The sequence below is a fragment of the Balaenoptera ricei genome, chromosome 11, assembly GCF_028023285.1.
Source record: "Balaenoptera ricei isolate mBalRic1 chromosome 11, mBalRic1.hap2, whole genome shotgun sequence".
Classification (NCBI taxonomy): Eukaryota; Metazoa; Chordata; class Mammalia; order Artiodactyla; family Balaenopteridae; genus Balaenoptera; species Balaenoptera ricei.
Window position 1 is genome coordinate 106,431,985 of NC_082649.1, and position 22,429 is coordinate 106,454,413.

At 45.4% G+C, this 22,429-nt stretch overlaps 1 protein-coding gene across 1 annotated transcript in view; it reads left to right on the forward strand.

Annotated features, from left to right (window-relative positions):
* The first annotated feature begins 430 nt into the window (after window positions 1-430).
* Window positions 431-22,429, forward strand: part of TXNRD3 (thioredoxin reductase 3) — a 42,219-nt gene continuing 20,220 nt past the window's right edge. The window contains exons 1-7 of the mRNA XM_059940620.1: window positions 431-913; window positions 14,222-14,282; window positions 15,265-15,374; window positions 17,553-17,657; window positions 17,893-17,965; window positions 19,876-19,995; window positions 21,851-21,993. Coding sequence (XP_059796603.1) covers window positions 431-913; window positions 14,222-14,282; window positions 15,265-15,374; window positions 17,553-17,657; window positions 17,893-17,965; window positions 19,876-19,995; window positions 21,851-21,993 — 1,095 coding nt within the window. The remainder of the gene's footprint in view (window positions 914-14,221; window positions 14,283-15,264; window positions 15,375-17,552; window positions 17,658-17,892; window positions 17,966-19,875; window positions 19,996-21,850; window positions 21,994-22,429) is intronic.

The window sequence follows — 22,429 nt, forward strand, 5'->3', positions numbered from 1 at the left end:
TTATTAGAAGTGCCTCCAGAATTCTATGCAGTAGGGACTGAGGGGTAGCGACCTAGGAAATTCCTTTAAAAACTTCGTGGCGATAAGAAACACAGTAGTATTTTTATTTACTTTGCTGGATATAAGCTTTAAAAAATAGCCATCTTTCCTAAAGATGGTTTTATTTATTCACTCTTTCCAAAGATTGAGACATCCATCCTCACTGAAGACCATACATCTATTTTTAAGGTGGCCTAAAGGGGTTTGTGGAGTGGAAGTAAGACTGGAAGTATGTTCTCCACAGGGGTCACCCCTGGGAGATCACACAGAGACTGGGCGGTCCCGCGGTGCGCGTACCAACGTTGGGATAATAAGACCATACAGCTTGGCACCCGCCCCTTTGCGAAGGGCAGCCGAGTCCCCACAGAGGCCGGGTAGAGACCTAGTTCGCATGCGCCGGGGTCGGAGGCGGAGCCGGGGTCGGAGGCGGAGCCGGGGTCGGAGGCGGAGCCGGGGTCGGAGGCGGAGCCGGGGTCGGAGCGAGCGGCTGTTGCAGGGTGTGGGCGGCACTCGGGCTACCTGCGTAACCTCCGTCCGCTCTCCCGGAGCCGGTGTCTCCTCTCCGGGTAGGCCCGGCCCAGCCGGGAGTGACACCGCGGCCCTGGCGCAGCTGCCGCCGCAGCCGCCACCGCCCTCGCGGGCGCAGACGTCCCCGGGACCGGCGAGCGGCGCCGCCCCCAACCGCCGACTGGGCAATGTCCGCGGCGTATCCGTGCCGCAGTCGCCGCCCGGGCGCCGGGCCCGCTTGTCCGCCCCCGGGACCAGCCGCCTGTCTTTCGCGGCCCGCGAGGAGCTTCAGCGCCGCCTGCTGGGCCTCATCGAGGGCCACCGAGTGGTCATCTTCAGCAAGAGCTACTGTCCGCACAGTGCGCGGGTAGGCGGGCAGGGGCTTCCGGGCCCACTGGTCCGTCGCGTCTGCGGCCCCCCACCACTGCCCGGGTCCGCTGGTCCGTGCCCGCCCGCTCCCCGGGCCTCGGGCCCGTCCGTTCCGCCCTCGTCCGCGGACCCGGTCCGGAAGGCTACACCGGCCCCGCCGTCCTCGGCTGGGCCACGCGGTCCTGCCTTCAGTCTCCGGACGGGCCTGCGGGCGTGAGCCGCTGTCCTACCCTGGCCGCGAGCTTGGTGGACGTGGGCGGGGGATCCGGAGGGAAAAGGTCTCACGGGTCCTGTCCTGGGAGGAGAGCAGCGGGGAGAGGCCGGCGCTGGTCCCGTGCCGACCGCGTGCCCCTGATCCGCTTGGCGCCTCAGCGGCAGTTTGGGCCGGACTGCACGCGGCCCCTCACTGCACCTGTGTTGTGAGTTTGAGCAGTGATCCTCTGGAAGACAAACCCATCTGTATGATGGCACTTTGCATATTTGAGCTATGCTTCACGTTATTGAGAGTCGAAATAATACGCGGAAGATGCACAAGCACAAACTGTTGGGATAGGTGCGTGAAATTATGATTTTCAATCTTATTTTCAGATTTCCATTGACTTATACGTTGTTCAGGCAAACGTGTATCTCGCACGTGCACCTTACAGTTTCTCTAGGAAGACCACACTCCGGCGGGAGCCTCCTGATCCCCCTGGTTTATACCACCCCCCCCGCCCTCCCCCCACCAGGGTGACCACTAGCCAGAATTCCTTGCTTTTCCTTACAGTTTTGCCGCCAAACATATGTATCATTAAACCGTACTTTGTTCCTTTTGGCACTTTATGTTAAGTAGAATCATGCATTTGTATTCTGCACTTTTTTCCCTCAACAGTTATGTTTTAGAGATTGATGCATGTTAGTACCTGTAACGGGTTTGTTAATTTTCGTTACTGTACTCTTCCCTAGGATGACTCATAACCACAGTGTATCAGTTCTGCTGTTTCTAGTATTTTGCTCTTCAATACAACATGGTTATGCCTATTCTTACCGTATGGCCCAGTGCACGTACACAAGACTCGCTATTTTAGAGTAGGCTTTTGAAGCTGAACGGCTGGCCCACAGAGGAAGCATGATTTCTTCCTTAACGAGGTGATACCAAAATGTTTTTCCACGTGGTCATACCACTTACCCTGCCACTGGCAGGATATTAACAGTTCCCATTGCTCTACATCCTTGCCAACAGTTGATATATTTAATTATTGCCATTCTGGCATTTATGAGATGGTATTTCATTGTGGCTTTAGCTTTGCGTTTCCCTGATAACGTTGAACATCTTTTCATGTGTTTACGGGTCATTTGAGTTTCCTCTTCTGCAGAATGTTCCAGTATTTTGCTTATTTCTCTATTAGGTTGTTTTATTTATTTATTGTTACTGATTTATAGACGTTCTTTGTGTATTTTGGATACTAGTCCTCTGGTGATATGTATTGGAAAATCACCCAGATTTGGCTTTTCTTTTTACTCTCTTTTTGGGATCTTTTGGTTAACTGAAGTTTGGAAGTTTAACATGGTTGACTCTATCACTCTTTTTCTTTTCTGGTTTGTGCTTTTTGTGTCTTATTTAAGAAATCTGTTTCTACTCTGAGGTCATAAAGATACTCTCCTGCATTAGCTCCTGAAAGTTTTAGAGTGTGCTTTTCACACCCCCCTTCTTTAATTCCGCCTGGACTTGAAGCTGAGGACGTGTGGGGATCCAGTTCATTTTTTCTTTATAACTTGTCAGTTGTCCCTGCTTCATTTTTTGGAGAGTCCATTCTTTCCACGGTGGTTTGAATGCTCACTCGTCACCTGTCAGGTTCTCACATATGTGTTGGTCTCTTTCTAGTCTTCTTTCTCTGCGTATTTAAGTAGTCCTTTGGAGCTTATAAAAGGGCCAAGCAGTCAGAACTGTGCCTGGCCACTTCTGTCGCTGGGGCCTAGAATAGTATGAGGCAGGTAAGTGAGTTGAGTGAATAAACAGCCTTAGGTTGTTCTGGTCAAACCTTTGCTGACACAGAAAATCTTAGGACCGATGATTTTCTGTTCTGTGTGCATCACCCCTTCCAACAACGTGGCCACTACTTTGAGTCCTATTACATAATTGGACAGCTCTGTTTACTGGAATTTTTAAAAAATTGAGCCCAAATCTGTCTCCCTGAAACATTTACTCACTTTTGGAGGTGATTGTTGCTCCAGTGCACAGAATTGAGAATCTGGCTTCTACTTGGATGGCAGATATTTCAGTATTTTCCCTGAGTGTTTTTCTTTCCTGGCCCAGCTTTTCACGTGTTTATGTCATTTGTCTTTACATGTGACCCTTCACTAAATGGATTGTGCAGTAGTTTGACCATGAACCGCTTAAATGTGTCACCCAGACTGGACACCGTATTCCACATCCCTACCTGTGCAGAGTCAGGTAGAGAGGTTTGTTCCTTTATTGGGACGCTAATGTCATTCAGCAAGTGTTGCTGGGTGCTTAGTGTTTTGGGCCGCAGAAATGAATAAACTGTGGCCTTGCCTCCCGAGAACTCATGGTCTAATGGAGCTGTAATCAGCCAGTTCTCAGGTACCCAAAGAAACGCGTGTGCGAGACAGGTGCTGTGGGAATGAGAGACAAAAACAGCTGCTTCTGTGGGGATCAGAAAAATTAAGGACGTGATGTTTAAGCTGGTCTTTGAGGGATCAGGTGGATGTAGGCAAGGAATAGCATCTAGCTGAGGAGTTCCTATAAGCAAAGGTAGGAGATGATGCCATGAAAATAGTGGGGCTGAACACAGGGTGTATGAAAGGGAATCAGGAGAGTAAAGTGGCAAATGGCCGAACTTCAGTTTCTCAGCGGCATTGAGATCTAAAAATGCGTGCTGTTAAGTGTGGACTTCATGATGTCAGACTTGTGAGGAGTGAAAGGGTCTGACCTGTGACCTGGAATCTGGCAACAGTGTGAGGAGTGGGCTGAACGTGCAGGCACCTGACCAGGCGGGAAGTTCCTGTGAGCCACGTGCAAGACCATGGCCCAAAGGAAATAGTGAAAAACATGCCCTCATTTTTTAGCCCCTTTGCCACATTAATTGTAAGCCATGTTTTCCCCAACCCTTAATTCATACGTCTGTGGATTAAAAATGTATACTTCTGTTGGTTAGCTTTATTGTTCTGTAGTAAAATACACGTAACGTAAGGTTTTCCGTTTTAACCATTTTAAGTTCAGTGGCGTCAAGCACATTCACGTTGCTGTGCAGCCGTCACCACCAGCCAACCACGGAGCTTTTCTCATCTTCCCCAGCTGACACTCTGTCCCCATTAAACAGTGACTCCCCATCCCTCCCCAGCCCCTGGCCCCACCATCTGCTTCCTGTCTTAGGAATCTGGCTCCTCTAGGGACCTCATATAAACGGAATCGTACAGTATTTGTCGTTTTCTGACTGGCTGATTTCAGTCTAATGTCCTCAAAGTTCATCTGTGTTGTCGCATGGGTCACAGTTCCCTTCCTTTTTAAGGCTGAATACTATTCCACTGTCTGTATAGACCATATTCCCTTTATCCATTCATCTGTCAATGAACAATTGGGTCACTTCCACATTTTGACTACTGTGAATATTGCTGCTGTGAACGTGGGTGTACAAATATCTGTTTGGGTCTCTTTTCAATTCTTTTGGGCTTATACCCAGAGGGGGAATTGCTGGCTCATATGGTATTTCTATGTATTTTTAATTTTTTGAGGAACCACCATACTGTTTTCCATAGGGGCCATAGTATTTTAAATTCCCACCAGCAGTGCACAAAGGTTCCAGTTTCTCCACATCCTTGCCAACACTTGTTATTTTCTGTTTTTTATACTGTGTTTGTTTTGATAGCAGTTATCCTAATGGTTGTGAAGTGGTATCTCATTGTGGTTTGATTTGCGTTTCTCTAATGATTAATGATGTTGAATATCTTTTCACATGATTATTGACCACTTATTAATGGACAGTATCTCTTTTGGCGAACAGTCTATTCAACTACTTTGTCAATTTTTAAATTGGGGTTTTTCTTGTTTGTTTAGTTTTAGTTCTCTATATATTCTATATGTTAATGCCTTATGAGATATTTGATTTGAAATATGTCTCCAATTCTGGAGTTGCCTCTTTACTCAGTTGATAATGTCCTTTAATGCACAAAATTTTTAACTTTCATGAGGTCCAATTTCTCTGTTTTCTTTTGCTGCCTATTCCTTTGGTGTCATATGCAAAATACCACCAAATCCAATGCCATAGAGCTTTTGTCCGATGTTTTCTTCTAGGAGTTTTATAGTTTTAGCGCTTACATTTAAGTCTTTAATCCATTTTGAGTTGATTTTTGTATATGGTGTTAGGTAAGGGTCCAACTTCATTCTTTTGCATATGGATATCCAGTTTTTTCAGCTCCGTTTATTGAAAAGACTGTCATTTCCCCATTGAATGGTCTTGACACCATTATCAAAAGTTATTTGACCTTATATGTGAGGCTTTATTTCTTGGCTCTCTATTTTCTTCCGCTGCTCTTCATGTCTGTCTTTATGCCAGGACCACACTGTTTTGGTTACTGTAGCTTTGTAGCAATTTTTGAAATCAGGAAGTGTGAGACCTCCAACTTTGTTCTTCTTTATCAAGAATTTTTCAGCTATTCAGGGCTCTTTTGAGATTCTATATGAATTTTAGGATGGATTTTTCTATTTCTGCAAAAATCACTGTTGGGATTTTGATAGAGATTAGATCACGTTGGGTGGGTAGTATTGAAATCTTAACAATATTAAGTCTTCTAATCTGTGAACATAGGATTTCTTTCCAGTTATTGGTATCTTCTTTAATTGTTTCAGCAATGTGTTGTAGTTTTTAGTGCACAAGTCTTTGCCTCCTTTGTTAAGTTTATTCCTAAATGTTCTTCTTCATGATATTGTAAGTGGAATTCTTTTTTTAATTTCTTTTTTTGGATTATTCATTATTAGTATATAGAAAAACAACTGATTTTTGTGTGTTGATTTTGTGTCCTAAACTTTCCTAAATTTTTTATTAGTTATAAGAGTATTTTGTACAATCTTTAGGAATTTATACATATAAGATCATTTTGTCAGTGAACAGAGATAATTTTACTTTTTTTTTTCCAGTTTGGTTGCCCTTTATTACTTTTATTTTTTGTCTTATTTCTCTAGCTTGGACTTCCAGTACTATATTGAGTAGAAATGGTGGAAGTGGGCATCCTTGTCTTGTTTCTGATCTTAGTGGAAACGCTTTCAGTCTTTTGCCATCAAGTCTGATGTTAGCTGTGGGCTTTTTTATATGGCCTTTATATGCTGAGGTAATTTCTTTCTATTCTTAGTCTGTTGAGTGTTTTTATCATGAAAGGGTGTTGAATTTTCTTAAATGCTTTTTCTGCATCCATTGAAATGATCATGTGGTTTTTTTTCTCTTAATTCTGTTAACGTGATGTGTACTACATTAATCTATGTTTGTATGTTGAACCATCCTTGCATTCTAGGAATAAATCCCACTTGATTATAGTGTATAATAGTTTTAATGTTCTGTTGAATTCCTATTGCTAGTATTTATTTTGTTGAGGATTTTTCAGTCAATATTTATGAGGGATATTGGTCCATAGTTTTCTTGTGGTGTCTTTGGCTTTGTTTTCAGGGCAATGGTAGTCACATAGAATGAATTTGGAAGTGTTCCCTCTTCAGATTTTTGGGAGACTTTGAGGAGGATTGGTGTTCACTCTTCTTTATATGTTCAGTAGAATTCACCAGTGAAGCTCTCTGGTCCTGGGCTTTTCTTCATTGGGAGGCTTTTGATTACTGATTCAGTCTCCTTACTAGTTACAGGTGTATTGACCTTTTCTACTTATTCATGATTCAGTCTTAGTAGGTTCCATGTTTCTAGGAATTTATCAGTTTTATCTAGGTTATCCGATTTGTTAGAGTGTTCAGAGTACTGTCTTGTAATATTTCTGTAAAAACAGTAGTAATGTTGCCTCTTTCATTTCTGATCTTAGTTATTTGAGTCTTCTCTATTTTTTTCTTAGTCAATCTAGCTAAAGGTATGTCGATTTTGTAGATCTTTTCAAAGAACCAACTCTTGGTTTTGTTAATTTTCTGTATTGTTTTTATATTCTCTATTTTGTTTATCTCTGCTCTTATTTCCTCTCTTTTGCTAGCTTTGAGTTTAGTTTGTTCTTTTTCTAGTTAAGGTGTAAAGTTAGGTTGTGATTTAAGGTCTTTCTTCTTTCTTAATGTAAACATCTATAGCTGTAAATTTTTCTCTTATCACTACTTTCACTGCATCCCATAAGGTTTGGTATGTTGTGTTCTCATTTTCACTTGTCAAGATATTGTATGATTTCCCTTGTGACTTCTTCTTTGACTTATTGTTTAAGAATGTGATGTTTAATTTCCACATATTTGTGAATTTTCTAGTTTTCCTTCTGCTCTGATTTCTAGTTTCAATCTACTGTGATAAGAAAAGATACTTTATATATTTTAATCTTTTTATTAAGACTTCTTTTGTGGCCTAGGCTATGATGTATCCTGGAGAATGTTCCATGTGTACTTGAGAAGAATGTGTATTCTATGTTTGTTGGGTGGAGTGTTATGTAATGTGTCTGTTAGGTCCAATTGGTCTATTGTGTTCTTCCAGTCCTCTATTTCCTCATTGGTCTTCTGTCTGGTTGTTCTATCCATTTTTGAAAGTGGAATATTAAAGTCTTCTACTATAATTTAGTTCTATCAGTTTCTTTCTTCAATTTGGTCAGTGTTTGCTTCATATATTTAGAAGCTCTGAGGTTTGGTAGACATATTTTTATGATTGTTATGTCTTCTTGGTAAATTGACACACAATGTCCTTTTAACATGTAATGTGCTTTTTTGGACTTCCCTAGTGGTGCAGTGGTTAAGAATCTGCCTGCCAATGCAGGGGACACGGGTTTGATCCCTGGGCTGGGAAGATCCCACATGCTGTGGAGCAACTAAGCCCCTGTGCCACAACTCCCAAGCCTGTGCTCTAGAGCCCACGCACCACAACTACTGAAGCCTGTGCACACTAGAGTCTGCATGCCTCAACTACTGAGCCTTCATGCTCTAGGGTCCACGTGCTACAACTACTGAGCCTGTGTGCTGCAACTACTGAGGTCCACGTGCTTAGAGCCCGTGCTCCGCAGCAAGAGAAGCCACCACAATGAGAAGCCCACGCACCACAACGAAGAGTGGCCCCTGCTCGCCACAACTAGAGAAAGCGTGTGCACAGCAACAAAGACCTAACGCAGCCAAAAAAATAAAAATAAAAAAAATAATAGTAATAATAAACTATATAATGTCCTTTTTAGTCTCTTATACCAGTTTTGGCATAAAGTCTATTTTGTTTTATATTAGTATAAACATTCCAGCTCTCTTTTGGTTACTATCTGCTTGGCATGTCTTTTCCATCCTTTCAGTTTCAGCCTATGTGTGTCCTTAGCTCTAAAGTGAGTCTTCTAGACAGCATAATGTTGGATCCTGTCTTTTTATCCATTCTGTCAGTCTATGTCTCTTGTTTGGGGAGTTTAATCCATTTACATTTAAAGTAATTATTGTTAGGAAAGGACTTGCTTTTGCCATTTTGGTATTTGTTTTCTGCATAGCTTATAGTTTTTGTCCCTCATTTCCTATCTTACTGTCTTCCTTTATGTTCAGTTGATTTTTTGTAAGGATACTTTTTGACTCCCTTCTTGTTTCCCTTGTGTATATTTTGTAGATATTTTTGTGGTTACCATTGGAATTACATATACCATCCGAAAGATGTAATCTATTTTAAACTGATAGCAGTTTAACTTCCATCACATACAAAAACTCTACTTCTTACAGTTCTGACCCCTCCCCCTTCATCCCTTCATGTTATGTCACAAATTACATCTTTATATATTGTGTATCCATAGACTTATAGTTGTTTTCTGACTTATGTCTTTTAAATCCAATAGAAGAGTAAATAATGTAATTATAAGCTAAAATTACAGTAATACTGGTCTGTATGTTTGTATATGTTTACCTTTATGTGAGAGCTTTGTATTTTCATATGGCTTTGCATTCCTATCTAGCATGCTTTCATTTCAACTTGAAAGGTTGCCTATAGCATTTCTTGTAAGACAGGTCTAGTATTAATGTACTCCCTCAACTTTTGTTTATCTGAGAAAGTCTTAGCTTCTCCCTCATTTTTTTTTTTATATATATATATTTTAAATTATTTATTTATTTATTTATTTATTTTTGGCTGTGTTGGGTCTTCATTTCTGTGCGTGGGCTTTCTCAAGCTGTGGCAAGTGGGGGCCACTCTTCATCGCGGTGCACGGGCCTCTCACTGTCGCGGCCTCTCTTGTTGAGGAGCACAAGCTCCAGACGCGCGGGCTCAGTAGTTGTGGCTCACAGGCCTAGTTGCTCCGTGGCTTGTGGGATCTTCCCAGACCAGGGCTCGAACCCGTGTCCCCTGCATTGGCAGGCAGATTCTCAACCACTGCACCACCAGGGAAGCCCCTCCCTCATTTTTGAAGGACTTTTTTTGTTTTTTGGCCAGATATAGAATTCTTGGTTGATAATTGTTTTTTTTGTATTTGTTTTTTTTCTTTCAGAACTTTAAATATATTATCCAGCCCTCTCTGGCCTACGAGGTTTCTACTGAGAAATCCACTTATAACCTTAATGAGGATCGCTTGTAGGTGACGAGCTGCTGTTCTCTTGCTACTTTCAAGATTCTCTCTTTGTCTTTGGTTTTTGACGTTTTGATTATAATGTGTCTTGGTGTGAGTCTTTTTGTGTTTATCCTTCTTGGGGCTTTTTAAATTTTATTTATTTATTATTTTTGGCTGCGTTGGGCCTTCGTTGCTGTGTGCGGGCTTTCTCTAGTTGCAGCAAGCAGGGGCTACTCTTTGTTGTGGTGCGCAGGCTTCTCATTGTGGTGGCTTCTCTTGTTGTGGAGCACGGGCTCTAGGGACTCGGGCTTCAGTAGTTGTGGCACGTGGGCTCAGTAGCTGTGGTTCACAGGCTCTAGAGCGCAGGCTCAGTAGTTGTGGCACACAGGCTTAGTTGCTCCATGGCATGTGGGATCTTCCTGGACCAGGGATCGAACCATGTCCCTTGCATTGGCAGGCAGATTGTTAACCACGGTGCCACGAGGGAAGTCCCCTTCTTGGGGTTTTTTGAGCTTCTTGTATGTGTATATTCATGTCTTTCCTCAAATTTGGAGAGTTTTGGGGCATTATTTCTTCAAATAAGTTCTCTGCCCCATTTCTTCTTCTGTGGCTTCCATAATGTGTATATTGTTTAATGGTCTCCCTCAAGTCACTTACTCCATGTTCATTTTTCTTCTTTCCTTTTCCTCCTCAGACCTAATAATTTCAAATGGCCTGTCTTCAAGTTTGGTGATTCTTTCTTCTCTCTGTTTGAGCCTGCTCTTGAATTCATCTAGTGAATTTTATAATTCATTGATTGTCTTTTTCACCTTCAGAGTTTCTGTTTGGTTATTTTTATCTCTTTGCTGATATTTTCATTTTATTCATATATCATTTTCCTGATTTCCTTTAGTTCTTTGTGTTTTCCTCTTTGAGCATATTTAAGACAGTTGTTTTCAAGTCTTTGTCTAGTAAGAATGAAGTCTAGGGGCTTCCCTGGTGGCGCAGTGGTTGAGAATCTGCCTGCCGATGCAGGGGACACGGGTTCGAGCCCTGGTCTGGGAAGATCCCACATGCCGCAGAGCGACTAGGCCCGTGAGCCACCACTACTGAGCCTGCGCGTCTGGAGCCTGTGCTCCGCAACGGGAGAGGCCGCGACAGTGAGAGGCCCGCGCACCGCGATGAAGAGTGGCCCCCGCTCGCTGCAACTGGAGAAAGGCCTCGCACAGAAACGAAGACCCAACGCAGCCATAAATAAATAAATAAATAAAATTAAAAAAAAAAAAAAAAAAAAGAATGAAGTCTATATGTGTTCAGGGACATTTTTGGAGATTCATTTTTTCCTTTGGGCCATTTTTTCCATTTCTTTGTATGCATGTTATCTTTTCTTGAAAATTTGGCATTATAAATACGGCCACCTCTCCCAGTCTTCACAGACTGGCTCCAAGTTAGGGAAGACTTGCCCTAACCAGTGCAGGATGGAGGCCTAAGCTCTTCTGAGGCCTTTTCTGGACATCTTCCCTGGGCCCGTATGTGTGCTTTTCACTCAGTCTCGGTTAGGCTTCACCGAGACCAGTCCTTCAGGCAGCCCTCACATGGGGGCGAGGGCCTCTCTGCTCTCTCCATGTTGTGAAAGAGACCGGAGGCCCAGGCTGCTGCTCCCCTCTTACTGTGCCGTGCAGCACTGGGGAGATGGAAAGCGCCACAGAATTCTCTACCATTTAAATGTGGCTCTTTCTTCACTGAGCATTCACTTGGTTGCTGTAGATCTCTGACCAATTTCCAGAGCTTCTATTGAGTTATCTTACTTTGACATCGTTTAGCTTCTTGGATTTAGATTGCAATTTTTCATCAAATTTGGGATATTTTTGTGTATCTCTTCAAATATTTCTTTTGCCCTTTTCTTTCTGTCTCTTACTGGTTTTCACACTGTGCATACATTGTGCTTAATGCAGTCCCATATTTCTCTAAGGTTCTGTCCTTTTTCTTTATCTCTTCTCTCTGTGGCTTGAGGCTGCATAAGCTCCACTTATCTGTCCTCAGCTTTGCTAATTCTGCCAGTTCAAGTCTAGTGTAGAGATACTATAGTGGAATTTTGATTTTAGTTACTGTACTTTCCCGTGATTTCCAGTTGGTTCCTTTATATAATTTCTGTCTCTTTATTGATATTTTCTACTGGATGAGACATTAGCATCATACCTTCCTTCATATCTCCTGAAGCATACTTTTCTCCAGTTCCTTGAATGTATTTACAGTGGCTACTTTGCCAGTTCATCATGCTCTCTGGGACCTCTCAGAGGCAGGTTCTCTTGCCTGCTTTTCTTCCTGTGTATGAATCCACTTTCCTGTTTCTTTGTATGTCTGGTAATTTTTTTTGTTGAAACCAGGACATTTTAGATAATGTATGATATCAACTCCAGATACTGGACCCCTCTTTCTCTGTGGCTTGTTTCTGCTTGCTTGTTTATTTCTTTGTAGGGCGTTGGCTGGATTATTTGGGGGAAGTTTGTTTCCACCTGAAGATGGAGCCCCGCATGCTCCTCAGAGGTGCAGCCTTGGGCCTGCGCAGCCGCCCTGGGATAACAGGGGTTTAGCAGGGCTCTCGCTGGGCGTCCGTGTTACGTTGTCTGACCCTGTCAGTGTCATGCCAGGTGTTAGGGTTGAGCAGGGCTCTCGCTGGGCGTCCGTGTTACGTTGTCTGGCCCTGTCAGTGTCATGCCAGGTGTTAAGGTGTTAGGCTCCACCATTTGCAGGTTAGTTGCTCTGCTGTTTTTGACAGTCCCCTGGGGTGTAAATTGTTCCGTTCGCTGATCTAATTAAATCTGGGCCCCTTTGCAGCTATAGTTTTTGAGACAAATTTGCAGTTTGTTCTGACCCTAGAAGGGTTGTTGTTCGATAGGTCCTTCCCTGGCTCTCTGGTAAACCAGCTGGCTACAGAGGATGGAGCTACCAGCCTCCCCTTAACTGCTCACCACTGAAATCTCCTTTGTTTCAGTTGCACCATTAGACTTGAACTTCCCCACAGTCTGTTTCAAATAAAGTCCATTCCTTTGGGTAGAGTTTTGGAGCTCTCTGATCTTGTGGTTTACCTCTTGCCCTGAGCAGAGTCTCTGAGACCTTGCTCCAGAGCTGGGGTGGGGACAGCGACCCCCTTGTCTTGGAGGGACAACCTGCTTTATGAGCAGCTCTGGTGAGGCGGTGGCCTCTCCCAGCCTGGAACCTTGTCCCACCAGTGGGCTGGGGCCAGGGGGATCAGGGCCCTGGCGTTCTTGCCTGGGATAGAAACTTGGATTTATGAGTGGGGGTGGTTGAAGGAAGGGAGCTTTTCCCGTGTTGCTGGCCACGCTCCCCGGGAATATAGCCTCTGCCACTCAGAGCTGTGGGGAGATTGGGAAATGGTGGTGGCCTGGCCCTTCTAGTGGCTGGGATCTCAGGGAACAGGCAGCCTCATTCCCTTGGCCACGTCCACCTGGAGTGGAGCTTCCATCACGCTGACGGGCAGAGGAGGGAAGGCGCAGGTCATGGCTCAGGTGCCTCAGACTCTCCCGCTCTTACTGACATCTAGTAGATTTTCTTCAATAAATGTTTCCTTACTTGCTATGTGCCCTCAATTTCAAGAGACTTTAAATGGTTCTTTTTAAACAAGTTCCACCAGTTGTGGACGTTTGCCAGGGAGCAGGTCTGCCAAGTTCCTCACGCCTCCATCCTGGAATTGGAGCCCCTGGGCTTTACCTTGAGGGCTGAGGGCATTGAAGGGTTGGAGCCCTGCTGAAAGCTGACCTCGTCAGCTGCAGCTTAGAGAACCCCTAGGAGGGAGCTGAGAAATTCCCGTGGTAGGTGTCACTGGCTGAGGACCGCGACTCGGGGGAACTGGAAAGATGAACGAGCTCCACGCAGAGGACTGTCGAGACTTGGTCATTAACTGGGTGGGTGAGGAGTTAGTGAGGGGAGGAAGACACCGCAGGAGAGGGAAGCACTGGAGTGACTCAGTCCGCGCTCCGCAAAGTGCTCAAAATGCAGATCAGCATCCAGGGCCTGCGTCTGCGTGTCTGACGACTCCTAGAGATGCCCAAGCTGCTGGCCCCCCATTTGAGTAGCAAGGGCCTAGGGTTTTGTGTTCAAGCAACTGGCGAATGGTGACAGGGTGGAATTGTCCGTTTCCTTGTCTGTTTCCCCTACTGGAGGGCAGGGATTGTGTCTTTCTCATTGTTGTATCTTGAGTATGTAGAACGATGGATGACCTCTATAGTAGGTGTGTGATGGATGAGTATTTGTTGAATGGCTTAATGACTGTTGACAGAAAACGCAAAGAGGAAAAGGGATGTGGGAACAGATGAATTTTATTTGGGGCATGCTGCATGTGAGGTACCTGTGGTCAGCCAGGTGGAGAAATATTGCTTGTCCTGAGTTCAGAAAGGGGATTTGGGCAAAAGTTACAGATTTGGAAATCGAGAATGCAGATTGTGAAGGAAGGAAAGAGATGGGGTGAGGTTTTTCTGGGACGATGCATAGAGGAAGGGGGAGAACATAGACCAGAGCTCATGTTCCTGAAGAACATCTGTTTTGAACATCCCTTGTTACTATGCCCATGTTTCATAGCTCTGTCTAATCTTTGTGAGAGTAAAACTTGGGTGCATTTTTGTTGCAGGTTAAAGAACTCTTTTCTTCTCTGGGAGTTGACTGTAATATCTTGGAACTTGATCAAGTTGGTAAGTAGAATGATTAGTACACATTGTTGTTTGTAATAAATGTCAACAAGATTGACTTCTTTCCGTTTGCCTCATTCAATTCAATTTACTCCTGTCTCTTTCGGTTAGATGAGCTAATTTCATCTACATTCAACCCCGCGGAGAATGAACCTGTATATGAAAATAATTTGTGTAGATTTTTTTTGGTTTATGTTTTTTGCGTTTGAGGGGAGGGAGTAGAAGGAAGATGTATAAGCCGGTAACCTGGAAGTCCTTCAGGCATTTCAGATGTGTCTGCCAGCTTTCTAGCACAGTAGATTAAGCTGTGATAAATGAAGTGCATCTGCCCGTTTCCTGAGTGTATTACCCCGAGGGGCAACACGTTAGTTTTCCAGCTTTACACTTTTGAATTCCTGTCACCTGTGCACTTTACGCGTGCATGTGTTTTGCAGGAGTGGGAGACGTCATGGTGAACAAAAACCTGATCTGAGCCTTCGTGGACTTCACCCCTCCTTTTAGGCAGGTCACTTTAATAAGTGACGTGTTCTCAAATCTTTGAAACTTGTCTAGAGAGTATCCCAAGCAGGGTGCTGGAAGTACTTACGGCCCAGTTCTATTTTTAGGGACCCTGATCATGAAGCTTTTTCAAATGTAATTACAGGAAATATTTCCTGAGTTACCACTGTTAAAGCAGATCTTATTTTATGTTTGCTCTTTAAAGAGGATTCTTATCTGTCTCTGCCTAGTCATTGAATTATAAATCAGATTCTAATTTAGAAGTGTTTATTTTAAAAGGAGTCAGTAAACTGGTCTTTATTCTTTAAGGTTCCTTTTGAACACCTGAGTGTTTTCCCCTCTCGAGTAATCATTTATAAAGTTGTATGATATGCTGACCTTTGTGGGTGTGCAAACGTGGGCGTCTGAGTGTCATAACACTTCAGCTCGGCTCACAAAGGCTTAGAACCTTTGCAGTGTTTTACATATTTAATCTTTTATTCCTTAGACGATGGGGCCAGTGTTCAAGAGGTGCTGTCGGAGATCACTAATCAGAGGACTGTGCCCAGTATCTTTGTGAATAAAGTGCACGTGGGCGGATGTGACCGAACTTTCCAGGTAATGATAGTATCGTGTGTTCTGGAATGCTGTTTGTTCAAATTTTGTTTTAAAAAAATAATTAAAAGGGGGGGAGAGATGGTTTTTAGAAGTCTATTCATTTGTGTCTTTCGGAGCTTGTAAACTCAGAAGCCTATAGGATGGTTATCAGGTCATCTTGATTACTTTAATGGAAATCAGCTTTTCTACGGATTCAAACTTTCGAAGCTGAGAAGGAAGAGGCTTTGAGTGAGGTTGCAGGGCAGACAGGTGAGCGGCCCTGCTCTCTTCCTCCTGATGGGACAGGGACAAGGCCTCTTCCCTCCTCAAGGTTTAGTGAAACGAGGTCAACACTCACATTCTGGTCCAGGGTACACAGAACTCCTACCAAGGCTGCTGACCCTGTGAGCTTTGCAAAGCTTTGCTTATTTGATTCCTAGAATGCAGAAATGAACAGGAATCGTTTGGTTAAGTAGAGATAGATAAAAATGGTTATTTATTAAATAAGGTCTGTATTTTACCTAGTTGTTTGCTTTTATTAAAATTCTGCTCTTGTATCCTTTATGTATGTATGCAAATGGTAATAATCAGTGATTGATTAAATACTTATATTTCGATTTCAATTAAGAATTATATTTTTGTCGGGAGAAAAGATTGTCTACGTTGTATGTTAATCTGGGATTGGCATTGTTATCTAGTAACAGCCTGCTCTGTCTGTCCTAGAAGCTATAACCCAACTCACATGGTGGTAAGTACCATAGTTTATAGCCTCTAAACACCTTTGGAGGTGCTGGTCTTGCCAATCCTAGCTGGGAAAATGCTGTCAGAGCATGGATCTGGGGCTGTAGAGATGTCAGTTCTACTTGGAGACTGGAAGACTCTCCCTTGGACAGCAGCTGTGTAGGAGGTAGATTTCCCTACGGGCCCCTAGGAATCAGGAGGCCACCCGGCTTTGGGACCATGCACGAGACATCTGCTGGGTCTTTGGGCGCGTGGCACTTGCATGGCGCTCCCAGGACGAGCCCGTTCGAAAGCCAGTGTGATGGGACTGAGCAGCTGACTTCGCACAGACAGAACTATTGTTTAGTCACGTATGGAGTCTCTGACCTCGTCTAAGCTTCTTCTGACCACAAGGCGGGCCAAGTGGACACGAGAGTGTGCTGCAGCGTCAGCCTCCTGACCATCCCGACGGAAAGAGCAGGTTGTTTGAGTTGTATAGGAAGTTGCAAGATTTAGGTCAATTTACGAGAAACCAGGAAAAGCTTCAAAGTGCATGTCCTGCTGATGATGCATGAGAATTGTTTTCAAAGTGAACAAAATATAGAGGATCTTGAAAAATGGTGCTTGGCTATTTAACTGCACTAAGTTATTCTGTGACTCAGGTTTATCTGCTCGCCAGTCGAAAGCCAATATCGAGAAGCAAGTGTTAGCAGAAAGGAAAGTTGCTTTAATCAGAAAAGCCAGCCATCTGGGGAGAAGGCGGACCCATGTCCCAGAACCAACTTGGAAGATTCTGCTTGGCCATGAACGTTTTTAAAGGGAAAAAGGGGAAATAATCTCAGTTAATCATTAAGACAGGAGGTCAGATTCTTCGTCGTTTCTCCATTGTGTGCAGACCTGCTGACTTCTCCTGAGCTTCCTTTGGATGCCATCTTGCCCACGTGGTCCACCTGCAGATTTGCTAAGGGGGAAGATGGGCATAGAGAGTCAGTCATTGTTTACCTCCTTAATCCTTCATTCTTACTCCTTTTAATCCAGGAAAGGAGTCAACAGGTCAGGCGAGGTATTGCGTGCATTCAGTAGAGCAGAAATCAGGAGCTAGTTTAAATGTTACCTATGATCTCAGTTTTGCAATTAAGGTCTGAGGAAAGCAGAAATGAACAAACAGAAAAGGGCAGAAGAGCTGCTTACAAAATGACCTTGTCTGACATGGATATAAGGCCATGGCCTCCCCATCATTGGACACATGCCTCACTATTGGGTGATAACCAACAAAATATATGTGCTTTGGCATCCATTCTAACTAGTTGGACCCAACTGAATGCCATCCAGGTAAACTGACAGTTCCAACTTACATAAATTGTAGGTCAACTGTTTCCAAGATTTTTATAAAAGAAATTTATGCTGATTAAGCATAGGGTACAAAGAAATAGTTTGAAAACAAGTCATACTGTGTTCTCTCCTTTGATTAACCCTCAGGCACATCAGAGTGGTTTATTACAGAAGCTCCTTGAGGAAGAACCAGCATATGATTACGACCTCATTGTCATTGGTGGTGGCTCTGGCGGCCTTTCGTGTGCTCAGGTATGAAGAAAATGACACCCGAAGATAATTTTCCTGGTGATTGCCATGAGCATTTCTTCTGCTACTTAAAAAAAAGCCATTTATGATGTTCCAGTCTACTCTGTTGTTGTAATAGCTGGTTTAATAAAGAGGAAAGACTGGGTTTCACCACAAGCACAGTCATCGTTTAGGGGAGAGAGAAATCGGGGGAGTGTCAGGAAAATGACAGGATCTCTATCTGTGGCTTTTTTCATAGGAAGCCGCCGTTTTGGGGAGGAGAGTCATGGTGCTGGACGTTGTGGTCCCGTCGCCCCAGGGCACATCATGGGGTGAGCTGCTCTTCCCACCATCGTGCGGCGGTTGTTCTCTGTCGGCTCAGTCTCCCTCAGTCCTCACAACAATCTCAAGTTTAACCCACCTGTTTCAGGGGTGAGGAAACTAAATGTCCATTCACATTGTTAACAAGGGGAGACACTGGAAGAATAATAGAAAAATAATTAAGGAAGACTGTGCGAAAGGGAAAAATTCCATGACCCCAGTATTCCAGAACTTCTGCCAGAATAATTTTTGTGCACACACATGGATGTTTTCACACAGCTGTGGTCACGCCGTGGTGTGTGCACCCCGTTGTGCTCGCTTGAGGTGGCCATGATGCTTTTCTGTGTTTCTGCATTGATTTTATCATGGACCCCAGTGGCTGCAGGATGGTCAGTTGAGTTAGTGTGTGTGGTCATCCCAGGTCCGTTTAATGCAACGCACAGCGAGCTCCCAGCCTGGGACTTTGCTGTAGACAAGAGTGCTCGCCTGTCCACGCTCTTTTCACTGTAGCATAGAAGGCATAGGTTTTGTGCTGGGTGTTTTCTCTTTATGCTTCGGTCCATCCCCGTTGTCTGTACCCTGCTCTCCCCACAAACTGGGGAATTGGCCGCGTGCCCTCTGGCTTCTGCTGGGGCGTGGCCATTGGGTTAACGGGAAGAGCAGAGGAGGGGGCGTAGGGCAGGGTCTCCAGGCCCGCTGGGCACTGCAGGCTGGTTCTCCCCCCGTGGTCCAGCTTTGGGTGGTGGCACTGGCCCCGTCGCTTACCCCTACACGGGGCTGGTGGTGGCCCCCCTTCCACCCACTGCTCTTCCTGCCACACCCTGTAATGATTTCTACCCTCTCCTCAGTTCCCCAGCTGGCGTGTCACCTGTTTCCTGCCAGAACCCTGACAAAATGGGAAAGTTGGTGTTTTTTGTGTTTTTTTAAATAAATTTATTTATTTTATTTTTGGCTGTGTTGGGTCTTTGTAGCCGCGCGCAGGCTTTCTCTAGTTGTGATGAGCGGGGGCTACTCTTCGTTGCGGTGCGCGGGCTTCTCATTGCGGTGGCTTCTCTTGTTGTGGAGCACGGGCTCTAGGTGTGCGGCCTTCAGTAGTTGTGGCACGTGGGCTCAGTAGTTGTGGCTCGCGGGCTCTAGAGTGCAGGCTCAGTAGCTGTGACATGTGGGCTGTGTTGCTCCGTGGCATGTAGGATCTTCCCAGACCAGGACTCGAACCCGTGTCCCCTGCACTGGCAGGCGGGTTCTTAACCACTGTGCCACCAGGGAAGCCCCGGGAAAGTTGGTTTTTAAAGTTCAAGTTTACTCAAAAAAATCTAGCCTAGAATTTCATATATTAAAGGTAATCCACCTCAACTTTGCTCGTATGGTTAGAGCGCTTGTCTTTCTTCTTCCTCCCTCTGCCCCCCTCCCCTCTCCTGTCCAGAAAGAGCCCGCTTAACCTGGACACCAGGAGAGATGTCCTCTCAGAGGGCTCTTCTGTTTCTAGCCCCGTGTTGTTGAAGGATCCAGAGTAGATGTTACCTGGCAGCTGGCAGTGGACCTTTGCTGGCTCAGAGGAGGACTCAGGTTTGCAGAAGCAAAGGCTGGAGGCCACAGTCTTGGCCTTAGTGCAGCGTGGGCCTAATTAACCTGACACGGTTCTGACCACTTTGTGGGTCAGACTCAAGTGGAAGTTTTGGACTCTGTCCCCAGAAAACCGTTCACATGCACGTCCATGTTTTGCGCATCCCTGGGCCTTCTTCATGGACCCTCGGCCAACAAGTTCGGTGAATCATTTCGTGTTGTTGTGGGGCGTGATGGTGACCCCCATGACCGTGGAGTTTGTCATTTCCACGTTTTAATAACACCCACTCTGCACGTGCGCAAAACCCCCCCCACACACACACACATACAACGTTACAACTATGGCCTTGTCTCTCAGGTCTTGGTGGCACTTGTGTGAATGTTGGCTGCATCCCTAAGAAGTTGATGCACCAAGCCGCCCTTTTGGGCCAGGCGCTAACTGACTCAAGGAAGTTTGGCTGGGAGTACAATCAACAAGGTGGGTGATAGCGTGTAAAAATATAGATTGGGAGAAGAGAAAGAATGAGTTCCTTAGAAATCCTTGCTATTTACATTTCTGTAGTTTAGTTTTATGGGGTTTTTTTTTTTGGCTGCGCTGTGCAGCTTATGGGATCTTAGTTCCCCGACCAGGGATCGAACCCAGGCCCTCGGCAGTGAAAGCGTGGAGTCCTAACCACTGGACCGCCAGGGAAGTCCCTGTGGTTTAGTTTTAAATTAGTTTAATAAACACTTGTTAAGAGCCCACCGTGTGCCAGCCAGGCCCAGAGAACTCAGAGATGGTCAGTTGAAACCTGCTTTCGTGGGCCTTAGTGCTTAAGGAGGGAGGTGTTGCAACCTTGGCCATTCCAAACCCTTAGCAGAGTGTGAGAGGGAATAATCACTATTTTCAGATTTCTTTCAAGTATAAAGAAAACAGAATAGCAAGGGTCATTGTGTGGATTTTATCCATTACTGTGAGGACACTTTCTTTTTTATCAGTGTTTATGTATGTCTTTGGTTAATGAAAAATGGAAAACAAATTCACCAATAAAAACCTATTGGTGGGACTTCCCTGGCGGTCCAGTGGTTAGGACTCTGCACTTCCACTGCAGGGGATGCGGGTTCGATCCCTGGTTGGGGAACCAAGATCCCGCATGCCGTGCGGTGTGGCCAAAAAAAAAAAAAAAAACCTGCGAAACACCTATTGGTGAGGCTCTGAGGATGCAGAGATGAGGAAACTATCACTCCTGCCCTGGAGCAGCACAGCCTGCTGGGGGAGGGGAGGCGGGGGGGGGAGGGGGAGGGGAGAGGGAGGGGGAGGGGAGAGAGAGGGGGAGGGGAGGGGAAGGGGAGGGGAGCGACTTAGTGCCCGTAATTGGTGCTGAGGTTTCCAGCATCAACCTGAGGGGCACTTAGGAGACTTGAGGAGTGGAGGTGGCAAAGGTGGCCCTTGAGGTAGGACACAGGACGGGAAGCAGCTTGCCCCACACCATGTGGGCTGTGTAGAGATGGTCATCACTGCTGGTCGAAACCCCCTGGGATCATGGGCATGGGGTCTGGGAACGTAGTAACCAGAATGGCCATCTGGACTGCAAAATCTTAGGAGACTTTTTGTCCACTGAGGTCCTAGGAAGGGTGACATGACGTCTGGGCCATAATCACTGCCGCCGCCCGAGCCTCCGCGCACTGTGACCTCTGCCCCTTCCCTGTGCTCTCCTGTCCCATGTCCCAGTGAGTGGGGCCCTCAAGAGCACTGGAGGGGTCCGGGTCCAAATGTGACCAGAGGGTGAACCCCCATTGGATGGGTTTGCCTTTGGGGACCTCCCCCAGCTTGACGGGAGCCCTGGGCTGGTGTCTCCTTGGGGACCGGCATCGGCAGATGAGATGAATCCAGGAAAGAAACCCCACCTAGAAGGTCCAGGGTGAGGAGGAATCTTCATTCCGTCAACCCCACCCCAGCTTCAACGGGAAGTGGGTGAACTCGGTCATCTAAACGCAGGGCATTCACTGTCACAGCCCCGCCGGGGACCCAGGGGGAGTGGCCGGGGAGATGTCCCGCACCTGTCCTGGGGGCGCTCCCGGTACCTCGAGACCCTGGGGCCTGGCTGCGAGAGGGCTGCTCCCCGCCCTCCTCCGTGGGCTTTCCTTGTTTTCACATGTCTGCTTTGCGCGTCTTTTGTATTATAAAAGAGGAAGAAGTATAAGCCATGACTGGCATAAAAAAGGTTCCAGTTGCTAATTATCTTCTGTTCACGTCTTGATTCTTGAAGCGATAGATAGGGTGGCTCGTGTGTTACATGTGACTTACCGGTGACAGTGCAGCCCCTTCACACCTCCTGGTGATTTCTCCTCAGTGAAGCACAACTGGGAGACCATGACCAAAGCCATTCAGAACCACATCGGCTCTATGACCCGGGGCTACCGGCGGGCTCTGAGGGAGACGGCGGTGGCCCACGTCAACTCCTGCGGGGAATTTGTTGAACACCATAAAATCAAGGTCTGTTGGGGCGTTTTGTCCCGCTCGTTGCTTTCCTTACTTCTGCCATGCCTGCCGTGAACCCAGACTCCGTGTTGCGTGTTGAGGGCTGCAGCCGGTGTACGTGTGCACAGCCGTGCACGTGTGTGCTTTCCCCAGTGTTCGTTGATTCCACGTCTAGCTAAAGTGGAGAAATTGCCTTTTAAAGAACTCTCAGTTTTAATTTGTTTGCCTTTCAGTTTCATTGCCATCTTAAAAGAGGAAATGTTTAAACAGTTCAGAGTTCAAAATTCTAAAAAGATCAAAATTTTAGGAGTGCAATTTTTTTAAAAAATGAAACCTTAACTAGAACTCCGGTACATATTATTCATAAAAGCACTAGTAAAAGTAGTATCAGAACTAGTGTATTTTATACATTTGTATTTGTAATATTTGTATGTTGTAAGATCTGTACTTA